This window comes from Priapulus caudatus, unplaced genomic scaffold (genome assembly GCF_000485595.1).
Source record: "Priapulus caudatus unplaced genomic scaffold, Priapulus_caudatus-5.0.1 Scaffold49, whole genome shotgun sequence".
NCBI lineage: Eukaryota > Metazoa > Priapulida > Priapulimorpha > Priapulimorphida > Priapulidae > Priapulus > Priapulus caudatus.
The window spans coordinates 117,104-136,762 of NW_014577110.1; the positions used below are offsets into that span (position 1 = coordinate 117,104).

The 19,659-nt window shown below is 47.8% G+C and overlaps 1 protein-coding gene across 1 annotated transcript in view; it reads left to right on the forward strand.

Annotated features, from left to right (window-relative positions):
• LOC106820817 (myosin phosphatase Rho-interacting protein-like) overlaps positions 1-19,659 on the forward strand; it is a 107,752-nt gene that overhangs the window by 33,845 nt on the left and 54,248 nt on the right. Inside the window, exons 4-6 of the mRNA XM_014825388.1 lie at positions 4,057-4,122; positions 18,744-18,895; positions 19,324-19,444. Coding sequence (XP_014680874.1) covers positions 4,057-4,122; positions 18,744-18,895; positions 19,324-19,444 — 339 coding nt within the window. The remainder of the gene's footprint in view (positions 1-4,056; positions 4,123-18,743; positions 18,896-19,323; positions 19,445-19,659) is intronic.

A 19,659-nucleotide genomic window follows, 5' to 3' on the forward strand; every position in this document is an offset into this window, starting at 1 on the left:
TACCTACCTACCTACCTACCTACCTACCTACCTACCTACCTACCTACCTACCTACCTACCTACCTACCTACCTACCTACCTACCAAAGCAACAGTTTTCATATCTCCCAAAAGCCGATGTATCTATGTTTGGGTACTAAGCCTATTTCACGACGAATTTATGGTAATTTTTATGCTGGAGCAATCAGTACTATTCCCGCTAATTGCTAGGACCTATATTGTCTACATTATTAAATATATTTTTTGCTTTATTTCATCAATAATAGTTTTAAATCAACGTGAGATTACAACGCCGGAAATTTCAAAGTATAGTCGAATCCTACGCCCCGAAGGCCAGGGCTCATTACGTATTGGCGACGAGGGAGGTGTGCGTAGGCACGAGCTATCGGCATGTGCGTGGTCGGCAGAACGGCACCATCAACGATAGTCAAATACGTTTAATCTTGATGTGCATTTCCACTCTAATACAATTTACGGTATGGGGGAAGGTGACTATATGACGTAATTGCACGCGCGCTCCCTATATACCCACCTCCCCGCATACGCGCACGTACATACAGGCCCACGTGCACGCGTGCATGCACGCACGCATGCACGCACGCATGCACGGACTCACGCGCACCCATGTTACCTCCTCACCGAGGAGAAGGCTATGTATTTGAATGATCAGAGGTCGCATCATACGTGCGTGTCCCCGTGTACTCCTAAAAGGCCTAAACGCATAATATCTGCCGCCGCGTCCTCGTGTAAGAGGCTTATATCATCTGACAGCTGGGTTCGCGGCAGCTACACGTCGATGGTGGCCTGCATTTCTTTGCTACGTTAGCAGCCGAGCCTAGGAGGCCGGCCCGACTAAGGTCGTGTATTTGCATGGCATGTCGTACGCAGTGCCGCGAGACGAAGGTTCTAAAACTGTCGATTAGCATGATGGTGCAGAAAGATGATGCGCAGCGGCACTCATCATCGCTATATAATTGTCTAGACGGGGCAATACTGTCATTATATTATTGCGGGGCGGTGTTAGTGAGACGGTAGGAGATGAAGTATCACGGAACTGTCTGATGGCCGCGAGACAGACTGCGTATGAGGGTAGCCTGCAAGAGAAATAGCTGTTTTATTAACGCTCGTCGTCGGATCAATTGTGTGAGGATGATGAATTAGCCGCTGAAACCAACCCCCGTCTGTCGCGGACACAATGAACTTGAAAATCTAACACTATCTAGAAATGTCGTTCGTGTGCGATGCGCTGAAAGGCAGACGGCGGGTAAGGTGACAGGTTAGGTATATACGCACCGCCGAGATGAGTCTGGTAGCTTGTGAAATAACACGCCCGTGTAGGTAATTGCTGCTCGAAACCTTCTGACAGTGCTAATTAATGGTTGCGTCGATGCAATCCGTCGTGTTTGCCACACCGACCAGCGGGAGGACCACGTCATTACACGAGGCCGTGGAGCTGGAAATTCCTCGAAACACGTGTAAAGTGCACTAATAAGCACTCGTATAATTATTAATTACGGGTATGTGCGGGGTCACTGGGGGCGGTTAGTATGCAGGGCCGTGAGACCTAGCGGTGATCCAGACGTGTGGCTTGAATTGCTCCTCCTGCCTTACCCCGCTTCCTACTCTTCCTTCCTCTCTTCCTCTTTCTTCCCTACCTCTGCTTCTGATTTGCTTCCACGTCATTTGCTCTTGCTACCCCCTACATCACTTTACCAGATCCCACTCTCTCTCTTATTCTCTCTCAGCTGCTCCACGTTCTCTGCTCCTTCTTCCATACTCCTTACTATTTGCAGTCGCATATCGAGGTTTACTATTTGTGATCAATTTTCCTGTGAAAAATGTTCCGTGTGACCAATTTTCTTATTACAAATTTTCCTACCGTTTATGTGCAGATCGTTGCTGACCATAACTACACAGATTGTATGTATTACTATATGAAAAAAACACTTTATTTGCCTATGCTACTCCCAAGAGATAAGTGCCCATATATTCTCAATAAGTATAGTTTGAAATCATTATGGTATGTTAAATGACGCCGATTTTCTTTAAAAAGGCGGCATTATTGACCCTATTCAACACGGATTCCGATTTTGACCACTTTTGGGGACAGAAATCATCCGAGGACGCTCGAACGTGATTTTTGTGTGCGATCAATCGCCTAACCTAGTTTTGCAAATACCCATACATTCAACCGGTGGCGGAAAGCGATGTGGCGTGTAATTCACACTAGTCTACGGATTACAATTCGCAATTATTTGCTTTCGTCGCTCGCATTGCATCACGTGTAAACCTTACTTTGCCGGGGGACTCTCAGTCGTGGCACGTGGGGTCCGCTGGGTGGGAGCAGTAGAGGTAACGTAGCATCAAGAGCGTATTAAGAAGAGTACTTCTTATTACGCTCTTGGTAGCATGGAATACACACCCTCTGTCGCAACCGTCCCTCCTCTACATTGCGAATCATGGACAATAAAGGTCAACTCCGAGTCACAGTGACGAAGCGACCTGGTAGACATGCCCGTGTCCATGCCCATGTGCAATGGTAGAGTCACTAGAGTGGTAGACGCTTGCCGCGGGGGTGTATATACTACGCTACAGTGGCATCCCGGCAAGCCGTTCCTGATAAGAATACGGATTACTCCGTACCTAGGCAGATCACCTCCCTAGGGGAGAAGACCAGATACTGTCGCCTCGCGTTGTAAAAATCATGACACCGGGTAATCGGGCGGTCACTCTCATCCTTGCTAGGCCATAAACGAAAGTGCCGGTGTAAAGCATTTTGAATATCATAAAAAAAGCGAGGCAGGTGGCTGGCGGCTGGCTACTGTCATATTGTGACTCTCGTCTTTTGTTGTCGCCCAGTAACTCTACCCGAAAATGAGCCGATAGTTCAAAGCTATGCGCTCACACGCACGCCTATAGTTACCCTCGCGCAGTTAGATTGAGTTTATCGGAGCGTTATCTGCCACCTTTGCCCATGATTCTTACTAGCCGCATAGGTGTGACTAACAACACAGCAGTGTGCAGCTGTATACAATTTCTACATAAATTTGTTTATTATAAATATGTTGTATATACGAAATGTAAATTTACGAACAATCTTTCGCCGAGCAACCGGGAGAGCAACCGTTCTCCACAGTTCTGTATATATGAGAGATACGCAACGTTGCATCCGTCTTAAAACTTGTCGTTGCGAAGGCAAATCAATGCAAAGAGCATGCACGCGCAGACGCTCGATACCCCGCAGCGGCGCTTCCATAGTATGGTCGGTCGCTGCTTTATAGCTCGACTGTATATTACACACGTGGGTAATACCGCCCCGTAAAAGACAGACGATCAGTGCAGGGGGATCTTTTTGTCATTTATGGTTTCCCACGGTTTAGTGTGGGTACAGTGCGAACGGTCGTAGTAGAGAGCAGAACAACTTCTGCAGCTTCTCTACACGTGAATAGCTGCTGTAGGGTTGCCAGGCAATAGCGGCTGGTCGGCACATGCCTGCTGTGTTAACTGTTAACGCCAGTGACGAGAAGCGCACATCGGGACCACGCTTACAATATTATTTACGACGCGTGGGGTGCTATTGTTAAGGGCGTGTGCGAAGAGAGCGCGCTAATAGGGAGTGAATCTACGAAGCGCCCACGCCAGCGAGCCCAACGCTTTCTTGTCGATTACGAAATCAAACACGTCCGCGGTAAACTTGAAACGACGCAATTACGTGGAGCGCGCGTAATACCTATCGACACACCAGATGCCGGAGATGTGTGTCAGTGTTTTGTTGAGTGATCGCGGCCCATACATATTCACTCGCACTCAAGCATCTCTATATTAAAATCGCCCGCAGCCCCACAAAGCGCCATCATTCGAGGAGCCCGTGAATGATATTCCAAAGACATCAGATCCTCCGCTACGCGCATCTCAATGATAAGTATTTATTTGCGTGCGATATCTGATTGTTTGCTAGCGGAGCATGGAAACGAACACGTGCGCTGCGCGAGAGCCGTTATGAACGCGTCGTACCGGAGCCGGTGATCTCATTCGCTTGTTGCTTGTTGTTTCGCAGAGGTGGCAGCGGCGCTGGTTCGTGCTCTACGACGATGGAGAACTCACCTATTCGCTCGATGAACATGTAAGTACCTGCAGCGAACGCAGCCAGGTAACTGACGATCCCTAGCCAGGTAGATGTTGATATTTAATTTAGCCACGTAGCATATGATGTTTTGCCAGGTAGCATACTTTGCCCGGCCACGTTGCATACGATGCCCAGCCAGGTAGCGTATGATGCCCAGCCAGGTAGCATATGATGCCCGGCCAGGTAGCATATGATGCTCAGCCAGCAAGCATATGCTGTCTGGCCATGAAGGTAGCGTACGACGCCCGGTCATGCAATGCTTGGTGAATGTACCTATCGATCTTTCTTTCACCTAGCTTTGTTTCTATACTGCTTTCATTATTTAATAATCGCTCGTTAATGTTTCACGTGTAGCAGTTAACAGCTATCAAATTTTAAGGTGAAACACTCAGTAAGTTAGTAGTGAGACGGGCAGTGATTGTTACATCGCCGCCGTCGTGTGTGGACGCCGACTGGCGATGTAATGACTAATGAGACACTTTTCTCACGTATATATTCGTCGCCGTGTATTGCTGTGCGGTGGGTGGGATCTGGTGTTGAATATCTGTCATTTGTTTGTTGACCTGATTTTTATGGTTGCGGTGTACGTGTGAGCTGTTCCTCTACGGCTAGATTGCCTCTTTCTTTTGCGTTGCCATTTCCCTGCTAACGTCTCATTCCCGACAGTTGTTATTTGTACCAATCACGTGAGATCTTCGCTAGCAGTCGTCGTTAGTACTTCTTACCGCGCTCGAACCCGCGAACATAACCTGTTATTTCTTCAGCTCGATCGCTTATAACAGCTGCACATCCTTGTTCCCAGTCACGACTGGCAGTGGTTTACTGCGCACGTCTCTAAATATACACAAGTGGGTGTTCTCCAGATTTTCACTCTTATTAGAGACTATTTTCGAGGCGTGCGAGATCTTTTCGCAAAGGCCATTTTCGCGTTTACCGAACTCGGGCGCACGTCTGTAAAATCACATTTCAAGGCGATCGCTAAACCCCCGCGCCGTCTCTGCTGGCGTCGTGCCAAAATCACATTGGCTGTGTGGATCCGGAGTTTGTTGAGATGGAAGATTTTACGTCCAGATAAAGAATTTCGATAGACGAAGAGAGAATTTCGTTTTTCGCACGAGTTTTTGTCTACTTCATGGGCACGTACGCGTCGTTGTTGCGTCGGAAGACGACTGCTCGGATATTCATTGCATAATTGTGATGCTTATCTGTCTCATTCCATCTTGATGGGCGTAAATTCTTGCATGCATAAAAATTAGCATACCGGGAACTGTAAGTCTGGATCAGCAGCATTCGGACATTGTAAGTCTTGATCAGCAGCATCCGGCCACTGTAGGTCTGGATCAGCAGCATCCGGGTACTGTAGGTCTGGATCAGCAGCATCCGGGTACTGTAGGTCTGGATAGGCAGCATCCGGCCACTGTAGGTCTGGATCAGCAACATCCGCCCGCTGTACGTCTGAATCAGCAACATCCGGCCGCTGTAGGCATGGATCCCTGCGGGGACTGTAGGTCTGGATCAACAGCATCCGGATCCTTTCAGTCGTCGAACCGATGCCATTCCTAGGGTCGGCTTTTTCCAGTATCTTTATTTGCTTTGCACCAAGGATGAGTAAGAGACGCGTAGAGTTTCACAGCGGCACGTCAGCACCGCGCGCATTTTTATTTGACGTTGTTCGTGAGCGACGGGGTCTGCCGGAGAGCGCGGGCGAGGCCGGGATGATTACCGCTGCGTGTAGAGTTTGCTCACCCAGCATTGTATGCCGCCGCGAAGTTTCTGTGTGGCCTTCTCTTACACCCCTTGCGCCCTGCAATACAGGGCGCACCCATCCAGTTGCAGGTTTAGTCGCCTCTCGCCCTCTCTCTGTCTGTCTCTGTGTCGCACACGCACACGCACGCACACACACACGCACACACACACACGCACACACGCACACGCGCGCGCGCGCGCGCGCGCACGCACACGCACGCACGCACGCGCACGCACACGCCCTCCACACACACACTGCCATGCGTTTTATCTTGCTCACACATTCTCTTCTGCATGTCGTCTCATCTGGTCTCATAGATATGCACAGCGTCATCGTCTTTGCCTCACATGCGTTTCCTTTATCAGTAGGCCTACTGTCGTTTGCCAATAGGATACAATCAAGATCTTGATACAATGTTTGCATTACGTGCTGATCGTGACAGTGGAAAGGAATCTTAATTCTACAATTTCCACCGCATCACACTCTCTTGCCATTAGCTTTGAAATAACTTTGGTACTTATCAAATAACGCAGACACGTTGCCTCAAAGCCGATTGCGTGTGCCATATGGCTTGATTCAGTGTTTAAATTTATTTCAAAGCTGAGGATTATTTGAGGATTATTTCAAGGATTTGATTCATAATTCGGAAATGCGGATCTGCCCCTGCGTGAGGAAAGCCGAACTTATTTTTTTTTTCGGAAACTGTTTTTTTTTCAAAAATTTCCGAGAGAGAAACACGTGCGTCGTATGTGATCCTCGTTCAGTGATGCCTTCTTGTTTCACAAGGCCGCGCGCACTGCTTGCAAGAGTGCGCCACTCGCCTCTCGCAGGGGCGCATGCTTTTTTGTCTATACTCACACACGAGGTAGCGTAAGGCCAACATGTTCCGCTTGCATCTATGACAAATACGACATACGCTTATACGCTCTCCTATGACACTATTTGTCATAGGAAGATTCTTCCTATGACAAATCTTGGCGAGTCAACTTCGTTCCGCTATACAGCTGAAATTCACTGCTTGCGTTCATAATAGCGCTCCTAAACTCTGCGCACAACACATACAACAATATTTGTCATAGGAACAAATAGTGTCATAGGAGAGCGTTTATGCGTATGTCGTATTTGTCATAGATGCAAGCAGAACACACTGGTAAGGCCTATGTTCGTCACATGACGGCACCACTCACTCTAACATGATGCCATCACGAGTGTATCAATACACTCCTGATGCCATGCCATCACACTGCAGTCCTTAACATAGCTAATCCAATCGGAAAACGTGTGTGCCGGATCTGTGGACGTATTAAGATTAACATGGTCATTGACTCGCCATCGCCTGTCTCCCATCACCGAAGCGGCAATCACCATGAAGAGCAAAATGGGGTTGTTGTTCGTTCGCGTTGTAAATCATGGAGGGATTAGGCGGAAGACCACCGGAAGGTTCAAGCTGTTCCGGGGGCAAAGCAGATAAGCATTCAGCGAACACTCAGCTAGAGCGTAATATGAGTTCAGTGGACATGTGGTTTTTTTGGCGGTGGGATAGTAGCCACGAATATAGACCATCGGTAGCCGGTTGTTATATGCGCCGTTAAATGTCATCCATCAACGTAACGAGTGGTCTGTACAGGGTTAAAAAAAATTTCCGCAACGAAGCCAGCCGCCTGTTGACGTTATGTGTTTTTTTGCGTATATGCGTGAAGCTATTCGTGTTGGCTATATACATACCGATACTGATTTACTTCTTTATATATTATTATCATTATAATGGGCGACACAGCACACTCGCAGCGGAGAGTGCGGGAGCGTTCGGCGTTAGTTTTTATGAAGGAAAGTTGATAACTTGATATACAGTGACACAACAGCGGAACTGTAATTGAGAGGTACGGTAGTATTTGTGAATGTGCGTTCATATTATTTTCAGTTTTTACCGACTCTGTCCCAAGTGCCTGTGATCGGGTGAACCTACAGCGCACAGGCACTTGGAACGTCTCAATAAAAAAAATTAATGGTAAATAAACCCGAAATGTACCAAAGTCTTAATGTTTCTCTACTCGATTTCGCTTATAATCACCTGTAAATGCCGGTCAAATGCTCATCTGCAACACACAAGTACACCGCACGCTCGCCCCGTGCTGCGTGCACAAACAACATGAATAAGAGACTCCCTTATTCATGAAGTCTCTTATTAAGGGAGTCTCTTATTCATGTTGTTTGTGCACGCAGCACAGGGCGGGCGTGCGGTGTACTTGTGTGTTGCAGATGAGCATTTGACCGGCATTTACATGTGATTATAGGCGAAATAGAGTAGAGAAACATTAAGACTTTGGTACATTTCGTGTTTATTTACCATTGATTTTTTTTTATTGAGACGTTCCAAGTGCCTGTGCTACAGCGGTGCTCTCCCGTGCTAGCTTGCTCTCTCCCGACCCAGCTCGAGCGCTCTGCCCGGCTTCTCTCGTTCGCCCACTTCTCCATCAATCCTCCTGTCTCTCTAATCAACTAATGCCGATCTGTGTCGAAGCTAACCTAGATCTCAGGCTGTGCTGCGCGCGTTTCAGTCGAGTTGCCTGCGGCGCAAGTAGTCCTTGGCATTAGCAAACATGAGGTAACGCCTCGCGTTGAGTGTCTGCATCTGAAATCAGAATCTAAACTAGGTATAGGCGTCTTCGATCACGAGTGAAAGCTGCGATGACAGCTCTGTAGGCTCTACGTGTGCGCACTGAGTGCGATGAGAGGACGGTCGGGCGAAGTGAAGAGAGGGAGAGAGAGAGATCGGGCGAAGTGAAGAGAGGGAGAGAGAGAGATCGGTACATCGACAGAGAGAGAGAGAAAGAGAGAGGGGGGGGGAGCGTGAGAGAGATACAGAGGCGCAGGAGAAGAGTGGGGAAAGAAAATCAGACAGATTGGAGGTATAAATAGAGACAGAGAAGACACGGAGATAAATCGCGAGAGAGAGAGAGAGAGAGAGAGAGAGAGAGAGAGAGCGAAAGAGCAACACACGCAAAACGAGAGAGAGAGAGAGAGAGAGAGAGAGAGAGAGAGAGAGAGAGAGAGAGAGAGAGAGGAGGGAGGGAGGGACATAGAGAGATACATAAAGAGAGGGAGGGAGACGAAGACTGACAGTATAGGTGTAATTTACCTGACAATGGCGGGCGGTGCGTCCACAGTCAAGGCACGCTTCGATGAGAGGTGTGCGTGTGCGTGTGCGTGTGCGTGTGCGTGTGCGTGTGCGTGTGCGTGTGCGTGTGCGTGGGCGTGTACGTGTGCGTGGGCGTGTACGTGTGCGTGTGCGTGTGCGTGTGCGTGTGCGTGTACGTGTGCGTGTACGTGTGTTATAATGAGGTCGGTCGCCATCGCGCTCAGATTAAGGCCAGCCGTGGAATAACAACGACAAAGAACGCGGCGACGGACATCGCTGTTCCGTCGCTCCTGTTTGCCTTCCGAGGGCAAGTGAATGCATATCGCCTTGTCTTTTCTTTTCCTTTGGCGAAGAACTCGACGTTCTAGATATCTTGCTCAGACGCGTGTTTTCGGTGCGCATCCACGTTGCGTGTAGTATCTGCAGACACGCACGCATGCACACACGCATGCACGCACGCACGCACGCACGCACGTACGCATGCACACGCACTCCCTCTCTCTCTCTCTCTCCCCTCTCTCTCTGTATGTATATCCCTCTCTATCATTCTGTCTCTCTCTCGGTCTTCTTTCTATTTCACCATCTTCTCTCTCTCTCTCTCATCTTCTCTCTCTCTCTCTCTCTCTCAAGTGTCATCTCCCCCTCTTCCATAGATAGACGTCTGTGTGCGACTCTCCCATGGTCGTTCGCTACGATGTGCAACCTCGCATCGTTTGTTATATGTTATATGCCACCATGGTGTGCTCGACCGCTTCACGACTGTCGTGACGAAATGAAATTCTTGTTAGATATCATATTATTAGCTGTCGAATGTCTATACATTTTGTTATGGCTTGTTGCTATAATGGTGGTAGCAGATAGGTTGGCAGATGGATATATACGTGTGTAGGTAGGCAGGGAGGAAAGTAGGTAGGTGTAGTCTTTGGCGGCGTGGATTGAGAGTGAGAGACGGAAGAAAGATTGTGTGTGTGCGCGCGCGTGCGTGCGTGCATACATGGTCAGCAGGACAACGACAGGTGATCTGCGAACGCCATGATAATATATGGACGTCGGTGGATTCCTTCCGCTTACCCATGCAAACGTGACAGTACAATGACGGACGGACCTGCGGCCAAATTTGGCCTTGTTTGACCAGCCGATGCTCGATGAGCTGGCTGCCTATGCGTGTCTGCATGCGAAGTGGCTTAGAATGACCCGTGTTTTCCGCATTGAGCCGCTCGCTCCGCGCACCTCCCACAAAACCGATCCTTTGTCGGAAGTGGACCGATGAGCCGTTAGTGGATGCAGTAAGATCTATTTCCCGGTGGATGAACAGTCACGAACGTTTACGTCCTTAGATGCTCGCTGCTCCAGTTCGTGTGCACGCGAGAATAATTACGTGCGCAGAAGTCAAACATCAACCTGTTTAGTGTTATATAAAGGCTGTGTGATAGGTCCGCATGTTTGATGAAGTAATTGAATGCACACGCTAAAAATCACAGCAATTATAACGTGCCACTTGTACGCAAATCGTTGGATTAGTTATTTAGTAAAGCACAGGTCTGTCAGTTCGCGAGCAATTAATTAGGCTGACACTAATAGAACCGAGTCAAAGTCGTCTGGTACATGTGAGAGCAGCTTAGGGGAAGGTCGAGCAGCTAGGGTTAGACCTCATGCACTTGTGGTGCACACACGTGTTCCAATAACAAAATGATACACATAATAACGATTGACATAAATCCCAAATGTATTTACTACCGTAGTGTTAATGTTTATTTACTCTTATTTCTCCTAATATTTCCACATAATATGCGCTGTGCTATATATGCTCCCCTACAACACAATGTCTGTCACCTGTCTGTGCACCTCAGAGCGACTTTCCACTGGAACAGTATGACACGTAGGTTGTCCGTGATAATATAAACGCGTACAGCGACGGATAGTTAGGGAGAAAGGCGTAACAGCTAAGATTATGTAGTGGAAGATGGTATGGTGCAACAGGGGCAATTGAGAAGGTACGTGATAGCAGGACCGTAGCTTGCGCGCGGGGGGAGCAGGAGGATTGTTCCCCACCTAGGCCAATATATAGATATTATCAGGAGTAGATAAAGGGAAGACCCTTTCCCTATTATCTACTCCTGATATTATCAAGAGCGTATGAAGAAGGCTATAATTGTATTTAATGTATTATTAGCCCTTGATATTATCAGGAGTGGATAATAGAGACTACTATTATCCTATTATCCTATTATCCTACTATGATCCTACTATTATCCTATATATAGAAACTCTCTATTATCCACTCCTGATATTATTGCATAGCCAATAGCGAACTGTCCTCGGTCAACTGCCAACAACGTTGGCCACACGAAACATTGCTACCCCGCAAAATGAGTTAGCTATACGCTCCTGGGTACGGTTAGGGGAGATGGTGAAATGAGTTAGCTATACGCTCCTGGGTACGGTTAGGGGAGATGGTGAAATGCGTGTGGAGGCAGCTCGGGATAGGTATGCTGCAACAAGGAGAAGATGGTATAAAAAAGTGATATAGCTAGTGGTAAGTTAGTAAGGAACGTTTAGGATAGTGTCGCGAGGTAAGGAGAATACAGGTGACAGTGTATGTGGTGTAGCTAGTAGATGAGCTTGGGGCAAGGTGAGAACATCCCTGGGCCAGGTAAGGGACGTGGGGTAGGTTGTCAGAACCAGTTTAAGTTCAATCACGGAACGTATACATTATGCTATTGTGGAGCTGGCCTCATTATATCTCAAGGCACGAGTTTATTCCATGTAGTTATAGATTATGTATTCGCGTATATTTGAGTATCACGCAATGTAAACTTTATGCCATAACGTGAACGCATTAGACATATCTTCAAAGAATACCTGTATTTTAAGATTAGCATGTATAAGGTGATACGTACTGTTTAAAATGACAGACGTCTTATTCCGTTGTCAGGCATACACTTTATGACAGTAATGAATTATAAATTTCGACAAGAAAATAATTGACGATGTTATATTAAATTTATCTTTTCTAGGCGTGGCGCCAATTTTCACAGGGCTCCTGTTGTTACACACAGGCTATAATCTTTACGGTTTTATATCAAGTTCAACCACTGTCTCACAACGATTACTGACCAACTCTCAATTTCACATAATTTTATCAAACAATTAAAAGCCAGTAAACACGGGTAAAATGTCATAGAAATATTGCAAACTCGGCGATACGCCTGTGCGCGGTCATAAATTCGTCTCATTTCAACACTTTCATTTCGTTTCATTCATATTTCGTATATCGGCCAAGAGGAGCAACGGGATTCCTCTATATCAGTTAAAAAATCTCTGAATACTTTAAGAATCCTTCGAATGCAACGCGTTTCTCTCCGTTTCCTGTTGCCTATTAATCAGGAGTTGATGATATATCTGAAATGACATCACGCGTAACTGCGCTCATCCGTTCTCGGTCATGAGAGTGGACTTGTGCGGGCTGCGAACTGTAACTGTACCCAGCACACCCGGATGTAACCGATCCGAACGTCTGCGTTGTGAGACTCGCGGAACAGATGCAGAATAACAGCAGGTTCGCAAGAACTAGGATACGCGCGCCAGCCAACGGGAATGATCATGGAGGAAACGGGAAGGATCCCGGCGATTGCACGGATTCTCGTGATTCCACCGTTGCAGTTGCATTCTCGGTGTCGCTATCTGTCTAGTGTCTCGTGTCACTAGCGTACGTAGTTCGCTAGCCCAGCGTTACCACCCACAGCATCCCACCCACCCATCGTACGTACCCCTCCTCCACATCCCCCCCCACCACCACCCACCACCCACTAAACCTAATACAGTAAACAGCGCTGGCTCTGTCACGCGCTGGGTGCGGATCGTTGTGTGAACAAGATGGCAAGCTGCATCATCAGATGCAAGGCAGGCGCCGTGGCCACGTACGGCGGTCACCGGCTACATTCACACTCGCTCGTCTGGTGCACACGTACACGCAGCACCGGCGTCTTAGCGCTCCACTGCTGCTGCTGCTGCTGCTGCTGTTGTAGACGCCCCCCCTCTCCCACCCCACCACCACGAAGCCCTGCTGTTAGACACGTGCAGCATCCGCATCAGGGTCTGCTGCTTCAGTACTAATAGGCGGGAAATATCATGATCGCCACGCCGTGCCGCGGGGGCATGTATAGCGCCGGGGCGGGCTGGCTATACTCAACACAGTAGGAGGTCTACACAGTGTGCGTACGTGTGTGTGTGTGTGTGTGTGTGTGTGTGTGTGTGTGTGTGTTGTGCGCGCGTGCGTGCGTGCGTGCGTGCGTGCGTGCGTGTGCGTAGGGGGGTGTGTGCGTGTGCGTGTGCGTGCGGGTCTGTGTGCGGGTGTGTGTGCGTGCGGGTCTGTGTACGTGCGTGTGCGTAGGTGTGTGCGTGTGTCTGTGTGTGTGCGCGCACGTTCCTGCACACACGTGTGTGTCTGCAGTGTGTGTCTACGCCTCATTAGATCGGCACACCGACCCTACAAATTATTCACACGCCGACAGACGCGTGTGTGTGAATGCGTGTGTAGATAGATTAGTGAGGCTAGGGAGTGATCACATGCGAGAAGCTGCGTTGTTACGAAGCTCAAGGGCTAGACGCCTCTGAGTTGAGCATTGGATATACTGAACTAGAATGTGTACTGGGTGTGTATGGTAGATGTACTGGACTAGAATGCGGAAAATTAGAGCAAAACTGTCTGTCGCTGACGTGCATGTATGTTTACGCCTTTACGGCTACAGAGTTACTGAAGCCAAGGGTGGGCACATGGCAAGTCTGGTGGTTGAACCTTGGCACATCTGCGGGCAGGCGTGCGGCAACAAAGACCATATCCCTAGCTTCATATACAGCCAGCCCCGTGGTGCATATCTATTTGCTCGCCCTACAAGTACAGACGCACGATAAAACTACGCAGTCACGTCGGAAACCTTTTCGTTCGTTGTTTTGCGTTTCCTCGCGCTCTTCAACCATAATATATCGTGTGCATGACTGAGTAGAAAAACAGACAAGAGGATGTTTGCGCGCAAAAACCCGCCATTCCAGCGACGTGTCGTGCGTGTGTATTGCAATCCCGAGGGTTAGTTATCGACTACATTACATAGCTTCGAAATCATAGCAATTAGAAAACAACCACAAAAAAGTGTTTCATCATGATCGCGCATGATACTGGATGATACGCAACCCATGTCTATGCCCCAGGGGCGCGCGGGGGGTTGTACTATAGGTTTGTTTTCACCACAGAGAGGGCGTGTAGAGTAAGATGGCGGGTTGCTATCACCGCGGGTGGACGTTTAGGGGATTTTTTGCTTTCTTCCGCGAGAACAAGTCTCTGCATCGATGCTGTCATTGTAGATGTGTAAAATGACCACAACGCTCGTTATAGGTTGGTCGTGACCAGTTGATTTAGTTCCGTCTGGTCTGCAAATCCTTTTCTCTCGTTTTCTACGCTTAGAATGCGTAGAAAACGATTTTTATGACGATTTTTTCTTTTCTTTTATTATTTTATGACGATTTTTTTATGATGATTACTTGTAATCTGATAGCTATACTGTTGCAGGTGCTTTCTCATTGAACGCGCGTGAACGTACACTATCCTTGACACTATGTATGAGACTCAGCCGTGAGTGTGCACGTAGCTGCATTGACGTCCTGGCGGTCCGTGCGTATCCGTATTTAAGCGGACGATCAGTTATCGGCTGTCGAAAATTTATTGCTTCACTAAATATTTTGGATTTATCTCCAAATCATAGGAGAAGATAAGGTATTATATAGAAGCGAAGAAGTACCGCCATTATTTTACGTTAAAACGAAATCCGATGACATTATGCTACGCGGGTGTTCATGCGGCCGCTACTTGCACAGGCACTTGGAGCGTTTCAATAAAATATAATGCTAAATAAATACGAAATCTATTTACTACCAAAGTCTTAATGTTTCTCTACTCTCTTTCACCTATTATTGCCGACAATTTCCTATCAATGCCGTCCAAATGCTCATCTGCAACACACGCTGGTTGCCGCACGCTAGCTGCTGCACACTGACACATAAATATATTTATTTTTATAATATAATATAATAAAATAATAAAAAAATAATATAATAAAATAAAAATAAATATTTATATGTCAGTGTGCAGCAGCTAGCGTGCGGCAGCCAGCATGTGTTGCAGATGAGCATTTGGACGGCATTTACAGGAAATTGTCGGCAATAATAGGTGAAAGAGACTAGAGAAACATTAAAACTTTGGTAGTAAATATAGATTTCGTATTTATTTAGCATTAAATTTTATTGAAACGCGCCAAGTGCCTGTGGCTACTTGGGCGCTCATCGTGCATGCATGGTTTTGAGGTCTACCACCGGCGTCTGCGATATGTAGTGTGTTTAGCTGTCATCGGGGCGGCCTGCTCTCAGACTGTTATGACGTGACCTGAGCCGCCACAGATGTCAACGCACGCAGCCAGCCAACCCCCGCTACTGTTAGTATCACATGACTCCTTGATGAGCTTATCAAAACAGACGGCCGACGGCAAGCCTCTTTTTCGCGCGCAGCCGTCGTCGCCGGATCGCCATCTCGTCGCCGCGGTATATGTATATGCATCCCGTTGCCATGACGATCCGTCTCGCGCGAGTCGCATCCTCTCTGCGTGGAGCGTTGTCTGTCGTTATCGGGGAGGTTAAAGTTGCCAGGGGGACGCGCGACGTGACGTCATCGCAGTTAATTGTTTTTCGTAATTAAGTCCGCCAGCTCATCAGCAACAGTGTCGGTGCGATGGGGGCGGGCGGGCAGGCACGGTCTGGATGCTGCGAGTTCCGAGAACTGGGATCGCGCGCGGGTTTTTTTTCGTGTTCTCTAGCGCACCGGGGTGGATCGCCGCACGCAGCGTGACTCAGTACTAGTGTCCGTGTTGTTGTCGTCGTCGTTGCGAGGCAGCGCGCGGTATTTGCGTTTGAAATGCGATTACGTTTCCCGTCTTTTGTTTGGCACCAGTCGCGGCTTCCTGCATATATATATATATATGCGTGGACGTGTGCCAGGGACGTTGCTACTGTGGAAGTTCACGTAGAGTAGAAGTAAAGTCACGAGAGAGTGCGTGCGTGCGTCCGCGCGTGGGTCCGTGCGTCCGGGTGCACACGGAATAGAAGTAAAGTGACAGATTGAGAGTGGTCCAAGGAAAGTATAAGAAAATATAGAGAACGGGAGATAAGAGAATTGAGATGCTGAGGGAATATACACGATTGTAGCGCGGTGCGGCGCACATTGATATGGGGGAGGTCGATTCAACAATATATTCACTGCATTTCAGCAAAGTGTGGCAGACCGAATATTAAATACTTTCGGAAATTAAAATGCGCTCGTTAGTATATGTCTAGTTTCTATGAAAGAGTTATATTTCAAGAGTTCGCTGGTGTTTATCTGACGCCTGAAGCCGGGTTTACACTGCCAACTTTGAGTTGGCGAATTGCCGAATCGTACCAACTTCGCAATTTCGCAATGACTCGCACACCTTGCAATGTTGCGCGTTACACTGGAGTCCCTGTGTCACGTATAACAGCACTGTCTAGAAAATGACCTCGTAGATCTAGTGTTGTGTCACATTTCATCATAACCATCGTAACCATCAATTCATGGTGAATACACTGCAGAATAACCGCTTACACTGTAGTTTTCTCGCGCTCCTGCTGGCTAATGCTCCATTAAGAGTGTTCCTAACTTTGATATCATTAATGATTAATGATTGATAATTCTAACCCTAACCCTAACCCTTACCCTAACCTAAATGACATTAAACCACAAACTAATATATGACCAATATATATATGTATATATATGTTATTATGACCATTAATGACATTAAAGTTGGGAACACTTCTAATGGAGTATCACCCCTCCTGCTCGCGTTTACTACAGTAACTTCCACGAGGTGTCAAGCTGAGTGCATGCCCCACACAGAGCTCTGTCTCACTACATTAGCCGCCCGACCTGCCTGTCACCACCACCTCAGGTTCGTCTCCCGCACACGATCTGCTTACTGATTGACAGCGGCGGTGTGCCGTGCTAAGTGACCATTGCATCCGCGCTTGTCCCTAGTGAACTATGGCCGGACAAATATTTACCCCACTTCTGCAGCCAGTGCGCGTAGCCGCGCGCCCCTCCCGTCTACTGTACATGCTAGAAAGAGGCGTGGAGCCACAACTGACGCCACGAGCCTCGTGTACGTTGCTATATATATATATATCAGTAGTAGATAATAGGGAAGGAGTGTGACTTCAATAAACAAGGGAAATTCGTCATTCACTAGCCTTAGAATAGGCGAGTGAACAACTGCCCTGAGCATACTCTATGTGGTAGCAACTGTTAGTGTAGTGGACAACTGGCTCCCTGCGCATGCTCTATGTGGTAGCAACTGTTAGTGTAGTGGACAACTGGCTCCCTGCGCATGCTCTATGTGGTAGCAACTATTGGCGGCTATACATTCTTAACGGGTCGTCATGAGCGCTGACCGTCATAGTAACTCTCGTCACATGCTGGCTTACACTCATGTACGTTTCAGGGAGATTTTTGTACACATAAACAAACAGACACATTGGCATGCTCGCTATTTTCTACAAGCATGTGTATGTTCTAGTTTGTAAATTGCGTCGATGCTGCACTTATTACAATGTCTGCAACTGTTCATCTGTAGGTATAGCCGATAGGCGGTGTATACATAAACAGTCCTATAGCTTTCGATACATCTGGTCATGGCATGTGACGTGAAAGGTTTTCAACTTTTCAGAACGCCTGTTGCCTGCGGTGGTTGCATACGAATGTTGTGGCGGAGCCACTGTGAACTAAGCGGTCAGTTTGCTTTTTATGTCGTTGTCCATGGAAGTCGCACTGTACGCCACGATCGAATTCCACGTAAAATGCTACTTATAATAACTATAACAGTGGCAGATGAATTTTTAAAGTGATACACTGACACTTTTTTATGATTGTCATGATTTGGCTGACAGTTGAGACAAAGTTGCCCTAATACAGGCTGTGGTGTTTCGGGTTGTTTGATTTTCGGTGTTTTTAAATAGCAATACGTTTTCAGAAAACCTCATCCCGTATTTTCTGCTGAAAACATCCGGGTAACATCTTTGCACGTGCGAAGCGTCTCAGCGCGCGTCTGAAGGTCGAAGGTCGAAGGTCTTAGCGCGCGTCACAGCATACCAAATATACCACGGCTGCGCTTACAGTTTGTGCTGCCATCTGCCGGACTGTTTTATGTACATTGGTTCTGGCCCAGACTCTCTCCCTTGCTCCCTCCCTCCCTCCCCCTCTACTTCCTTCCTTCCGCCATCCCTCCTCTCTCTCTCTCCCTTACTTCCTTCTGCCGACAACCCCACTCTCTCTCGTGTCTCTCTGTCTTTCTCTCCCTCCTCCCTCCCTCCATTCATCCCTCCCTCTATACTTCCCTCTTTCCCAACCTCCCTCTATCCATTCTTCCATCCTTCCCTCTCTCCCTTCCTCCCACCTCTCTCTCTCTCTCTCTCTCTCTCTCTCTCTCTCTCTCTCTCTCTCTGCCCATCCCCCTATCACCCTTCCCTTTATCTTTCTCCTTCCCTTTCTTCATCCCATTCGTTCTTTCCTCTCTCTCTCACGGCCTTCCCACCTCTCTCGCTCCCTCTCTCTGACATACTACTGTCTCTATTTCTCGCATGCGTTTACATATTTGTGTGTTATTGTTGTTACAGCCTGACACCATTCCCCAAGGTGTTATTGACATGAACAAGTGTACGGATGTGCTGAGATCCGAAGGCACCACTGGTCACGAATACTCCATCACAGTGACCGCTTCTGGCAAGAGCGAGTATCTCAAGGGCACTAGCCGCGAGGAAATCAACTGGTACGGAACGTTTCTTCACCCGCCCCAGGAGAAATACGTGCCAGATATTCGCCCGGCTGAGGCATATCTCGTGCGGCCTCTCCTATCCTAGTAATGTTATTGAATAGTGGGGTGCTTGGTAAAAATCAACTAGGTGCTGTATTCGATGCGCTAACTGATAATAAGTATAACGAGTAGGATCTGAACGCTCTTATATACGTAGTAATTTTAAGAGTTGGTGTTGGGTCAGTCACTCAGGTGGACTGTGTTAATGCTAACTGTCTGGTGACTACAGATGGTAGAGTTTGTGATGCATTTCATGAATCTTGGTGTCCGACCAGCTGGAATTTGAAGGTGAGATCAGCTAGTTAGAGGAGCAGGGAGCAACTGCTGCTATGAGTATGAAGCAACGTGAGTGAGAGTAATCACTGTTGCTCTTGTATCCTCAGGTGGTATGATGTCCTGGTGATGTTCCCACGCAGTCTGAAGACGAGGCCAAAACGCGTCACTTACCCCACCAGCAAGCAGTCAATACCCACCCCTGACGAAATCAAACGCCAGCAGGAGGAGGTAAGCCCCACATTTTGCACAACCCCTATAGAGTGGAAGCAGAGAGTTGCTAGAGAGGCCGTGTTTTGTCTACAACAGGCAACAAGCAAGTAGCATTTACTGCATGGTCACGACCTTATAGCCGGACATTTTCAATTGCATTCTTGCATAACGTATATATGTTTTTGTTGTTGACCATTTATGAGTTAGCCTACCTAAGTATACTTACCAAAATG